Source organism: Calidris pugnax, unplaced genomic scaffold, assembly GCF_001431845.1.
Source record: "Calidris pugnax isolate Ruff unplaced genomic scaffold, ASM143184v1 scaffold277, whole genome shotgun sequence".
Taxonomy (NCBI): domain Eukaryota; kingdom Metazoa; phylum Chordata; class Aves; order Charadriiformes; family Scolopacidae; genus Calidris; species Calidris pugnax.
The window spans coordinates 1287594-1301186 of NW_015091023.1; the positions used below are offsets into that span (position 1 = coordinate 1287594).

At 37.6% G+C, this 13593-nt stretch overlaps 1 protein-coding gene across 1 annotated transcript in view; it reads right to left on the reverse strand.

The window, feature by feature from the left end:
* Positions 1 to 3378: 3378 nt before the first annotated feature.
* TGFBRAP1 (transforming growth factor beta receptor associated protein 1) overlaps positions 3379 to 13593 on the reverse strand; it is a 35909-nt gene continuing 25694 nt past the window's right edge. Inside the window, exons 7-12 of the mRNA XM_014955845.1 lie at positions 13119 to 13176; positions 10808 to 10951; positions 9645 to 9791; positions 7932 to 8091; positions 5903 to 6336; positions 3379 to 4819 (exon numbers count right to left, since the gene is read on the reverse strand). Of these exons, the coding sequence (XP_014811331.1) occupies positions 4631 to 4819; positions 5903 to 6336; positions 7932 to 8091; positions 9645 to 9791; positions 10808 to 10951; positions 13119 to 13176 (1132 nt within the window). The 3' untranslated portion in view covers positions 3379 to 4630. The remainder of the gene's footprint in view (positions 4820 to 5902; positions 6337 to 7931; positions 8092 to 9644; positions 9792 to 10807; positions 10952 to 13118; positions 13177 to 13593) is intronic.

The following is a 13593-nucleotide window of genomic DNA, read 5'->3' on the forward strand; positions in this document are numbered from 1 at the left end:
TGTTGTCTCATGGTCAACTTGTCCACCAGGACTCCCTGGTCTCTCTCCACAGGTCAGCCCCAATCACAGAAGAGGTATTAATCACGTAAGGGATTGCTTTGGCTGCACAGAGGCAGATCAAGATCTTCCCAATCTGTAACGGCAGTAGCTGCTTTTGCTTGAATCTGTAAAAGCCCAGAGTCAGTCAAGGAAGAGGTAAAAACGAAGTGAAACTTCTTCACCAAAGTGAAAACTCGTTAGTTTTTAAGAACACCCGTTTATCTCCGTTAACACCCTGCACTTGCTTAATTCAGCCTTTTCATCTGACCAGCTGTCAGTCACCCAGATGAATCCTCTATTTACCACTGGTGAAGCTTTTTCCTTCACTCGGCCATTCACATCCAAGGGTTTACATATCTAGGAATGAATGACAGAAACATAATTAAAAGACATTTTTTTATTAAAAATCAACATATTTATACATTTGTACATTCCACATACTGCTGTATATGTTCACCAACATAACCATTAAGTCAGAAAGCGTTAACAGTACAGATTTCCATCTGAACGAATTTACTGCAGGGGAACCTCAGTTTTGTAATCAATCAGACGTTACAGAATGTCATTAACTTCTTTTCTTCCTCTCCCTTTAAAAGTAGCAGCACATTTAATTATCAGTGTTCACAAGGCATAAGCCCCAAAGTGTTGTACAGCAAGAGAAAAATTAATTAGTAAATACAGGCAATAGGAGGAGAGCTCACAACGAAAAACGTATTAGTTGCTGCCTATTATAAACAGCAGGATGTTAATAAAACACTTAGAGCTGTGCTGAATAGAGACTGCAGCAAAATGGGAAAAGCAATAAAATAAAAAGTTACTTCTTGATACAACTGTCTAAAATAAAATATTTTTTAATGTCATTTGGGATAGGAGTCCTGCAAAGAACAGACATCATTATAAAGATTCAGCAGCCAGGATAATGCTTGTATGTTCAAACACGTAATAAAGGTCTCGGGGAACACATGCCTACTCCATCCCTACCACCACCTTCCCACAGTTGACGTTATTAAGGTTTCATGTGGTTGATGTAATAAAGTGACATTTTACTGAACAAAGAACAGACGCGCTCAGGAGTCCACCCCAGAACTCAAGATGTACACCCCTGTCCATTCAGTGCTAGAAGAGTGACATTAATCAGGTAACAAAGGCTTGAAAGTTTTTGGAGACTGGGAGAAGGTGGAGCAATGAGAAGTTCTCATCGTAGCCTGGACTCCTGTGCACACCTGAGCCACCATGAAATGGACCCTCCAAAGAAGTCAGTCCCCAGGTACCTGTGCTGTGCCCTTGTGTCTGTGCAACAAAACCCAATGGCTTATTTTCTCCAGGCTTTGAGGTCAGCATTCTTGTAACATTCCCAATGAGATAACTTACCCCTTCAAAGCACAGAAATGAAGATCTACCTGCATTCTTTCTCATAAACATACAGCCATTCATCTTATTTCAAGCAGATTCTGGGTATTCTTTTCTTGTTAGTACTTCTCTTTTTGACTTAGAGAGGGGAAGAACTGCGTGTGATGATATATGCACATCATGGGTAATTTTTATGTGAGGAAGCTTGGAGATATGAAAAATTAGGAAAGGGTATAACAAATGCTTTTTGTATGTAGCAGTGACAGCAACGCAGAGCTGCAATGTTTCTGTAAACTGGACGCTACATGTTAAGCAAATGTGCCTCAATATCTGCAAAAGTATCTGTGTGACAGACTAATCTCATTTATTATGTTCTGAATCGCAAACACACTGTCACATTAAAGAAAAAAAACCAAACCTGCATGACTGTTTTGGTTTTCACACGTACAAAGTTGGAGGAGACTCATTGGAAAAAAAACCATAAGTGATAGAGATGACTTACAAACACAAATAATTTAGCAAGAGCTAAATGAAGGAGAAACATTCTGACAGAATCTCCTCTCTCCAAGGGCAGGTCTAAGACACCACATTCCCCAACTGGAGAGAAAAAGACAGCATCAAGCTTAAACTCCCAGAACCAAGCGTATTTCCAAACCAGAAGGACAGTCAAAGAAATATTCCACTTCCCTGCCTCTCTTTTTACCTATCCAGTCAGCAATTAATAACCAGATCACCATTCCTTCCCTCCCAGCACAGCAGCAATGCTGTCCCAGGACTCCAGGAACACAAAACAAGAACGAGCAAACTGACCAAAGTGCCAAAATAAAAGGAGGAATGAACTCGGGGTCCCTCAAGTGAAGTTCTCTTTCTGAAAGGTGTTGCAGTTGTCTGACCTAGGGGAATCTGAATGCAGACCCTTTCAACTTAAGTATTACGTCACTCATTTTGTCATCTATTATTGCAAATATGGTACCTTGCACTACTTCAATTTCTGTGTTTGTTCTGTATGTACAGTTACTGCTGCACTTTAGCCAAAGCACAAATCTGAAATATATCAAATATTAGTAAAGAACTGTTTAATCTTTCACAGCCACCCCTTTTCATGGCACTAGCAATTAAGAACTTCCTTGTGGTCTGGAATGATACGATCTCTATTCCATTGTAACACTGGTTGGGCCAGACTAAGTTCATCACTACCTCGTGGCCAGAATTAGTCTTAATCATGGAAAGCGATAATTTGTTTTAGTACCTCCTTATTAGACAAAACCAAAGCATACTGAGGATACTTGCAGCAAAAGAAAGTATTTCTTATGAATCCCGTGCTACTGTACACAAAAGGCTTATCAGATCTTTCTATAATCACTTCCTCTATACCAGCAAGTGTTTTGAGGACAGGGAACTACAAATCTGTCTACACTGTCATCGCCAGTTGTACACAGAATGTCCAAGAACTGTGAATACAACATACAGAAGAAGCTGCTCACACCAGCACAATGCAGAGGAATCACTCATGCCAGAGTCAAGTCAGAAATGCCCAGATTTGTCTATTTTGAAGGTGTCTTTCATGAAACGTGGCTCACATGTCTTAGTAGAAAGTGCTACAAAATTCCTTACTTGGATTTTATTTATTTTTTTTTAAAAAACCCAACACAACAGCTGGACTTTTCTAATTTCAAACCCAGAAAACAGAAAAAGATCCAAAGGTCTTTTGCTTCAAAGACAAAGAAATGAATTTTTTTTTTCCCCCAGATGTAGTCTGCTTGCCCCTCCCTGAAGGCAGCACGACACTTCCAAGGCTGTTTCACAACCTGGCCTAGAAAGGGGAGAGCTGGGCAGAGACTGCCTCTGGAAGACGCCGTGCAGACAGCCCCTGTTTGCTGAAAGTCTCCACTCTGATTTGGAAACGCTCAAAGCAGTCGCACCAACTCAACTGCGTGCTGGGCAGTAAGCTTGGTATTTATCAGAGCTTTACAGAATTAAAAGAAATGCTTTGACTTTGAAATACTTTTATTTGAAGTCGTCATTTTTGAACATCTCTTGTGGGAAGCTGCTGCTTTTAAACTGATGGCTTTAAAATGGTTAAATAGCAATGTGAATACTCATCAGGGCTGTTAAATAAAGGGGGTGTGTTGTTATTTGAAAAACCTTAGTTTTTTTACAGAACGTTTTGTAGAATGTAACAGATCCTGTACCCCTGTAGTGCACCTTTGCAGATTTCTACCCAATTATACCTTCTTTCCTTGATTTTGACTGCACAAAGTCACCCACAAGTACTTCAACCTGTTCTTGTGGCGTTCCAATCCGCCTAAGTTATGTTAGAGCAAACATTTAGCACATAGCCTGTACATTTAGGTATCAGCTACATCTTTATCCTCCAAAGAAACTCTAGAATGATATAAGATCAATTTATTCAATTTTATGTACAGTATATTTGCATATTAATAAATAAATCAATCAATATTAATGTTAATGTCTCATCCCCCATATAAAAGTGACTACAGACTGACCAGACAATCTGACTTTTTTGTTTTTTTTTTTTTCTGAGAACAGGTGTGTGACAATCAGTTTCCACTCAGTTTATTACAGTAACTGTAGGAGTAGAAACCTAACAGACCAGTGCTTACATTTAAATTCTATATAGGAGAGGAAGAGGGTGGTGGTGAAGTACTAAAAAGTGCATCAAAAGCCAACAATTTGTAGAGCAAAAATCAAGTTCGTAATGTGATCCTGGGGAAGAGAATCCAGCCCAAAAGAGGACGTGCTGCAGCAAACATTACAACCAACACACATTTTTTGTCTTGATAGTAAGCTGCACGATGCCAGTCTCGTCACGTAATGTTCCAAGAATTCCAACTCCAGTAGATGCCATGTCCACCTCTACAAATTTATCAACACCACATTCAGTGCAAAGTGACTTTTCTTAAAATAGCTGTTTGCCTTGCCTCCGGAACATTCATCCTGACTGCGAAGAAAAGGCTCATTTTCTTTAATCGTTTATTACTATATACATTAGAGACTATATTTGCACCTCTCCGTTTCTGGTAGTGATTTTTCTTTTCTATATACATTCATTAGAAAACAAAAAGATAAGTGGCGATATTTCATATTTACTGGAAGTCTTCCCATTAACCCAAAGACTAGCTCTTCATCTTGATTTATACCTAAATTAGCTGCACTTGGCTCTTTTTTTCCAGCCCACTTTCAATGGGGGTATAAGTCACCTGTGGGACGGGAACATATTTCAAGTCTGATTGCTGGAGCTGGAGGAGTGATGAGTCATGTTTGAATTCAGGTGTCTGTTTGCAGCACAGTGTGTGTGGACCATACCCCCGTTTGGGTATCTGACAAAGACAGGCTCGCAGAAAGGGTTTTGGCACACCTGACAGACCTTTTTGTCCGAAAGAAGAATTGGGGCTCCTCTTTGTTTAACCTAAAGAGAGGAAAAAAAAATCCAAATGTGAATCTAGCACAAAAGGAAAGGAAATTACAAGGCATATAATTGATGGCTGATGGTTGGACCAGATGATCTGAAAGGTCCCATCCAACCTAGGCAATTCTATGATTCTACGTTCTAATTTCAACTGTACCAAACAGACAAACCTGGTCACAATGACAGAGGTAGTAGGAGAAGACAGCATTCACTTCAAACACAGTCATACTCATTTATTTTCATGCTTCCTCTTTAGTACTGCTTTTCCTTTATTATTTTTTCCTTTGTTTAATAAAGAAAAGCACTCACACATTTAATGTAACTAAAAACTTGATGCAACTTCCTAAACAAGGTCACAGGACAACTCCACTGCAAATTGAACAACGGTGCATTTTTATTTTAGACAGATTCTGCTGGATATGCCATTGTTAGAACTAAATGGATTTAAGAATCTGCTGGGAGCTTTAAGCAACACAGCTCTATCTAGGAATAGAAGAAAGCTTCACAAGTGAATTTACCATTAACAAAAGCTGTTAACAAGCTTCAATTAATACTAAGCTGGGTAAACTTTTTTGCAAATTCGGACAGGTCTTAATCCTAGTGAAAAAACGCTAACTCACTTTTCTTTAAAGTTTCTGCAAGAATTTTGCTAATCTGTAAATCCTAGTTTCGCTTTCACGTAGCCAAAATTTCACCAAAGTTGGTCCTATTTCAAGGTCTCCCCCTTCGCTTTTGTTTTACAGAGAAAACACAAAATTAAGTTTGAATATGGCAAAAACCTAAGAAAAGCAGCAAGTAAAACTGGCAAGGACACGCAGACAACTTTGTCCTAAATTCTTCAAACTTCTTTTGATTATTATATATCAAAGAACTTAACTGTAAAGCTTCAAAGTGCCTTTATTTAAAACAAACAACAACCAACCTACCTTCTCGTATTTGTAGATTAAGTTTTCAGTTTGGGCTAATCCAAGTGCAGCCTGAGTCATTCTTCTTGTGTGAATGCTTTGCCTCACTGCTCCAGCCAGGAACGGGGAGAGGAGCGAAGTGCCTTTATTTAAAACAAACAAACAACAACCAACCTACCTTCTCGTATTTGTAGATTAAGTTTTCAGTTTGGGCTAATCCAAGTGCAGCCTGAGTCATTCTTCTTGTGTGAATGCTTTGCCTCACTGCTCCAGCCAGGAACGGGGAGAGGAGCTGCACTGACCAGCTGTCAGGCACCAGCTGCAAAACTAGAGCCGCATCAAATTCAGTAGCGTGGTTATTCAAGAGATCCACAGCAGCCATGACCAGGGCACAATCTGGAGTGCCTGGACTCAGATACACTGACAGCAGCATATGGAAAAGCTTCCGCCTGTACTGCGTGTCTCTGTTCTCAGAGTTCCACATACAGTATTCTTCAGCAGCATGGAAGTCCTTCAGCTCATGGACAAGGATATGCAGAGCCTTCTCGTGTTCTTCTAGTTTTCCATATAAAATTGCACTTTCCATGTGAAGGTCTGTGCCTTGGATTTTGTCTGTTAAATGAGAAATAATGCGATATTTGCTCAGTGGAGAAGACAACTACTCGCTCTCCCAGCACCAGTGCAAACAAGGCCAAAGGACTCAACCCTGCTACGTTTGCAGAGGTGCTCGCAGCTAGAAAGAGGACAGATGTTTGTAAGTACAAGAACGCCTAGATGTATGGAAACACATCTTTGACAGAAGTGCACCACACAATAAAGGAAAAAGAAATTACTAAATAACAGGTGGTAAAACCAGTGTCACTGACATCCATGTCAGTCTCGCACATTTCTGCGCACGCTGCTACCACGTATGACAGACTGTAAGATGAAACCGCAACATTTCTCACCTCTGCCTCTCCCAGCATCACAGAAAATTACAGAATAGTTTAAAGTCCATAAAAGGCAACAATGATCAAATAGTACTTCCTTTTAAGAAAGGGACACTGCAAACCCTTAACCCAGTCTGACAGTTTAAAGTGTCAGCAGCTGGCAGAGGAAACGGCAAGTTCATTTGGCATTTCAAGATAAAGTAGAAAATCCTCTACCTATTGTAAAGGTGTTAAAGATTTGGCACAGACCTCTGTAAAAGATTTGTGCTGAAAAAAAATATGTTTTTCCTCCCCAACATATTTTGGTTATCAAGGAGGAACACAATAGCATGCATTGGTCTCACCTTCACATAAGCTAAGAATGTGAGAATGTAAGAAATCCTTTGTTTTGGAGTACACTGATTTCAAGAGAATAATCCATCTTGTAACTCTTGCTCTTAAAAATTTGGTTAAAAATTAGAAGATGAAAAAAAGCAAGAGTTTTAATGACTGTAGCACATTATCTGTCAAAAAGTATTTTGCTGACTGGAAAGGCAAGGGGACATTAAATCTTGGTAAATTATTTTAGTTGCTATTCAGCTATTTTTATTTCCACATCCACTGGATTTTTCCACTGAATTTTAGAAAAACATTTCACATATTTCAATACAATAACAAGTCATTTCCCTTTCATCCACTGGAAGGTACATTAAAAAAATATCCATTATAAGTCTTGGCCAAGGCAAAAATTTAGCTCAACTGCTGATTGCCTTGTACCAACAGTAAAATGTATGTTGCATGTTGCACCCCAAAAGACGCTCATATTTTTGCTTAGTGTGAACCCCAGCTTTCAGGGTGAGAGTGTGTTATGGGCAACAAACAAGCCCTTGGTACTCAGATTCCCCAAAGCTTCAGTTCACTGAGAAACAGACTGCTTAACAAATAAACTTGTAACTCTTCCATTTGCAAAAGACTGTCACCAGTTACATGCTCATCATTAAAAAAGAAACTGACTATAAATTAAGGAGATAATTGTATGAAGATTTTTTTCTGGCTAGTTACGGTATTCTGTCTTTGCTGCAGTAGCAAACACAGCACTGTACCTCACGAGCAAAGACAACATTAACAGATATGTTTCTAAATTAATTTGTGTCTGTTAGAAATACAGATGGTAAGCTGATCAACCATACACCTAGAAACCTCAGATCTTTTCGTTTTCTACCCTTATGAGGAGGTTTTTGTTGTTGTTTCCTGCTGGAATTGACATAAAACATTTATAGTAGACAACGTACATCTTACCCAAAATAAAGTGAATTCTGTAAAGATCAGACTTCTGAAGAAGACTGCGGAGTTTCAACAGCAGATCAGTTGTTTCTGTGCACTTATCTGCAGTCACAGATTTCAGCTGAAGTATTGCCTCCAAGTACAAGACAGCTAGATGAGTATGGTACTTTTCTTTCTACAGATGAAAAGAACAGTATTTCTCAGTTTACAAAGACAACCCTTTCTCCCCACCAATAACAGCGATGAATATTTACATAATTACATAGAAATACCTTTAAAATCATTTATCTAATCCAATTTAATCAGAAAGTCTTTTGTTCATGCAGACAGACAACTTATTCAGACCAGTTCATGAGACGTACTACACCTATTGTATGGGATTCTGTTTCATTAGTACAGATATTTCCAAAATGTAGATATAAAACATCTTACTCCTAAACCCCTCTTCACCTTAAACAAACAAGATCTATAAATATCTTTTCTTGTGCAAAAATCATTTGAAAGTTCACCTAATGAAAGTCAATGCAGTAAAGCAGATCTCTTTCCTTTGAATACAAGTATGACCTCCACTGTGTCTTTTCCTTTGCTTTCCCTTGTAAAATGAGTAAATTTGATCTAATTCATTCTTCTTCATACTCAGCTATGTTCTTTGACCTTTTCTATTTCTGCAATAAAGTTTGAGAAAGCCCCCAAAGGTAGACAGGCACTCGGAAGGCACAGTGCTTTTTATGTTATCCACTACCCAATATTCATCAAAACAAGTTGACGATTTGACTGTTTGAAACATTCTTACTAAACCATTTACAATTAATCTAGCACTTTCTAAAGAGCAAATTAATTTATAGCCCAGTCTTTACTAGCAGGGTAGATTTAATTATAAAATTCTTTTTGTTACAAATATTATATAAGGCACTATGCTTAACTAAAAAAGTTTGTTTGAAAACATTAATGACATCAGCAACTAGAATATCCATCCGTTATGGTGTCACACACCTTGATGTATTTGCAATAGCAGCAGAGGGAAACCATTGATCTAGCACGTGTATTTGAAGAATGTAAATTAGTGAACTGGTCATCAGATCTACTGAGTTCTTTCAATGCTCATTTCTTTGCTTTATTTGCAGGTTAAATTAACTTCTCCTGTGCTTAAAATATCCCATATCCAAGTTTAGCTGCTTCTGTATTGCGCTTGAAAACCCAAGGGTAGAATACACTGTTATCTGTGAACATCTAGAGTGGTTTGGAATTCTACAGTGAGAGGTCCACAGTTTAATTCTATCATTAGTTGCTCAAATCTCTCTAGAAGGACAGAATAAGACATACCTACTTGTAAAACACTGAATTAGCAATTTTAGTATATTGCTGCCACGGTGCAACAGGATTAGCACTTGCTCAACCATTGTTCTGTGATCTTACTAGACAGAGATTTGAGCCTCACTGGTGAAACAGAAAAGTACGCAATAATCAGATGTTAAAAAAAAAACAACTCTGAGGGGAGTTAAGCAACTGTCTTGCCATCACAAGAGTTGAAAATTATAAATAAAAATAATGCAGATATCCACTCCTCATTTTCTGCTTTAATCTTAAATCCCCCCTTCGCTACTCTGAGTACATCTGAAAGCCTTTAAATTATGCTTATTTCTTCTAGACTGACTTTTTTCCAGAGTTGTTCATCATAGTGCGCATTCTGAATCCTACGCCTATTTTTAGTATTCTTATAGGACTCACCTCTATTTTTCTTTCCAACACTAGATGTTCTAGATATTTAACACGTGCTTTAGGATATTTGTTAAGGCAACTGATGATATTATCTGGATTAATGTTGTTTTTCTCCTGTTCTTCTAAAGGCCTTTTGGTGAATATCTGTACGCCAACCTAGAAAGAGTTAATTGCATTTAGGAACCCAGTGGTAACCATTTTATTATCTTCTTATTTTAAATACTTATTTAATAGCACTGTCAGATTAGCTAGTACAGTATTCAGGAAGATAGGCACCACAAAACCCTGCTCAACACCACCAAGATCACACTACTCGGTGCTTATTGTCATCTCCATTACCTCAATTTGTAGTTTATACATTGTCCAGCCTATAAACCTGGAGCTGGGCACAACCTCCACAAAAAAGATCTGCGTAACAGCAGAACAAGAGACCTCAGCCCTTTGCAGCAAGAAAGTTTGAGTTAGAGACCAGAACGTTTACAGCCTTATCACTGTGTGTATCATCACATTTAAGAGACTTCTATAACAACGAAAACAAAAACTTAGAAATCTGTCATTGCATTAAGTAATTAAGCTTTAAATTAGGATGAATTAGGCAGTGACAAATTCCAACAGCACAGACTGTCTTATACGGTATAAAACATCCCATTTCACAGCACACCACACTAATCAATGTTACAAAATTATTTTTTAATTCTGGTGGATTAAGTTAATTCTCATAGCAATGAGGTTTTGTCTTGAATTAAGGCTATTTTTTCCACATCCTAATGTACACAGATATCACACATCCCCGGGATCCTTTTTAAAAAGAAACAGCAGCAACTGTTAACCTGTTAGGTGATTATTCTTTTTAAGATCTGAAAATTATCTTGCTTAATATGGAGAAAAACAGACGACATGCTTTATCTTTCATTGTACAGAATGACCTAAACTTTGTTTTCAGAAGAAAAAGAGGCAATTATCACTGGCACTTGTTAACAGACTTAAAAGAACTGAGAAACCTGGACATTTTCTTCTGTTTATCACTAGTGAAAACAGTTAACTAATTCTGCAAAAAAAAAAAAGGTCCAATTAGCTATCAAGATGGAACAATGCCAATGAACACCCAAACATCACCACAGGAAAATACTTTATATAGATTATGTTCTTGGAAAACTGCACCAATCACAAACCTCTTCATTTTTTTGTAAAACCCATTCAGAGTATTTCCACACTAGATCTTGGTCTGAGCAGAATGTGAGGAAGTCTACTATATATTCATAGAGATCTGAACGTGTAGAATCTTGAATGTCTCCATCAACTATTTTCACCCATAACTGCAACAAAAACACACAAAGATTAAAGTGCTTAAAACATATACCAGCTCTTCCAACTAAAAATTTATGTGAGCTACTACAACACTTACTATTAGTCATCGGTACTTCTGGAATTAGAAAGAGCTCCTAGGAAAACCAATTCCAAGGAACCTCACTGGTCCCTAAATTCATGCCTCCTCTCCATCATAGGATTTTCTTGCACCTGCCATAATCAACTAATTCAGATTCTGTACCACGTGGGTTCTCACGTTCTGAGAGCGACTGGCCAAATCCTTCAGGAGGAGGTGCACCAATCACAAAGAAAGCTTTTATCAAAAGTCCTTTTCTCCAATGCATGGTATAATTTTCAGGTGTTCTGTGTGTGCAAGATTAAAAGCGAATTATATAAATAAGTTAGAAGAAAATCTGATTTTTTTACTGCTCGCTCTTTTTGACTGAAGACCTTTAAGTACCATATGAGATTTTTTTAATATGGGTTATAATTGGAATTAATAGATGTCATATCTAGCAGACCAGTTTAGCAATAAATCTTGTTCCTTGAAACAAAGAATTCGGTACTTGTGGAATTAGCTCCTAGGAAAACCAATTCCAAGGAACCTCACTGGTCCCTAAATTCATGCCTCCTCTCCATCATAGGCTTTTCTTGCACCTGCCATAATCAACTAATTCAGATTCTGTATCACGTGGGTTCTCATGTTCTGAGAGCGACTGGCCAAATCCTTCAGGAGGAGGTACACTAATCACAAAGAAAGCTTTTATCAAAAGTCCTTTTCTCCAATGCATGGTATAATTTTCAGGTGTTCTGTGTGTGCAAGATTAAAAGCGAATTATATAAATAAGTTAGAAGAAAATCTGATTTTTTTACTGCTCGCTCTTTTTGACTGAAGACCTTTAAGTACCATATGAGATTTTTTTAATATGGGTTATAATTGGAATTAATAGATGTCATATCTAGCAGACCAGTTTAGCAATAAATCTTGTTCCTTGAAACAAAGAAAAATATCTTGCACATGACAAAGGTACATACTGGTTTTGTTGTCCTTACTGGCTTTCTCCTTGGGAAATTACTTTTTACATCACTGACTTGAATGCATTTGACAGCGTTACTGTGATTAACATACTCAAAAAGCCACACAGTAAGGCAACCTACTTGAGGTATTGGACATAGTCTGAGACATACATGCTATTTATTGATCAAGAACATATCAATTTCTCTAGATGAAGCTTTGCAGACAGAAATAACAAAATTATTTTTATTTAGTCTACAGACCACTGCTTGTCTTAGTGACACCAGAAGGTGGGTCCACAAAGGGATTACTAAATCCAGCTGAAACCCACAGATCTTGTAGAACGTGTTCACTGTCCATCATCAGACCAGGAATAACACACTCAAAAAGCCACACAGTAAGGCAACCTACTTGAGGTATTGGACATAGTCTGAGACATACATGCTATTTATTGATCAAGAACATATCAATTTCTCTAGATGAAGCTTTGCAGACAGAAATAACAAAATTATTTTTCGAGTATTGGACATAGTCTAAAACATACATGCTATTTACTGATCAAGAACATATTAATTTCTCTAGATGAAACTTTGCAGACAGAAATAACAAAATTATTTTTATTTAGTCTACAGACCACTGCTTGTCTTAGTGACACCAGAAGGTGGGTCCACAAAGGGATTACTAAATCCAGCTGAAACCCACAGATCTTGTAGAACGTGTTCACTGTCCATCATCAGACCAGGAAACAAACTCTTTGTTGCTGTGTCTGCCATGAGATTACAATACTGCTTTACTGTGTGTATACAGACTAATTAGCACAGGACACGTTCCTGAAGTCCCTCAAACACCTTTTTAAGTGCTCTTGATTATTTTAGTGCTTCTGTCCATCTTTTAAGAGGACAAACATATGTTCTGGCATGCACAGTTTTGATTAAAGAATAGCATACAAGCATCTAAATAGCTCTCATCTTCGCTAAGCTCTTCGGGCTTTTCACATCTAGCATACTAATTTATTCAAAGAAGTCTTATAATAAGTTTTTCCTATATATACACACATCACTACTTTTCAATGGGATGAATTAGCACCTCAGATATTTCTCTCAGAGGTAAACTGGTATTTTGGAACGGTCTGCAGATGACACTAAAAGCTTTATTCTAACCTGAAGTGCTGCAGCATCCTGACCATTGTAGTGATACAGGAGACCCAGAGCAAAATACCTGTATAGAAAGAGAAAATATTATTAAAATTGCTGGATCTTTCCTACGAATTTCATTATGGTTTGATTAGCATAGAATATAACAAATAATTGCTCACAGTGAGATGTACATGGCCTTATCTACACTTGAATAAATGTCTGTAGGCTCTTTTTCAGAATCAGGGGAGAGACATTCTGTCTTTCCTGTCTCTAGGGCAGTTTCTAGTTACTAGATCCAGCTTAAACAAAGTATGTGTCACATTAGAGATGATTCCCATGGTGTTCTTTGCATTTTATATACAGACTTAACACACAGCTCCAAATAATAAATATTCCTCCAATAATTAATCAGGTGTCATTAAATCAAATTTTTACAATGCTTTTATTTAAAACTTTGTTTTATTATCTGAAACATTTTTTTCTTTACTGGAGCATGAAA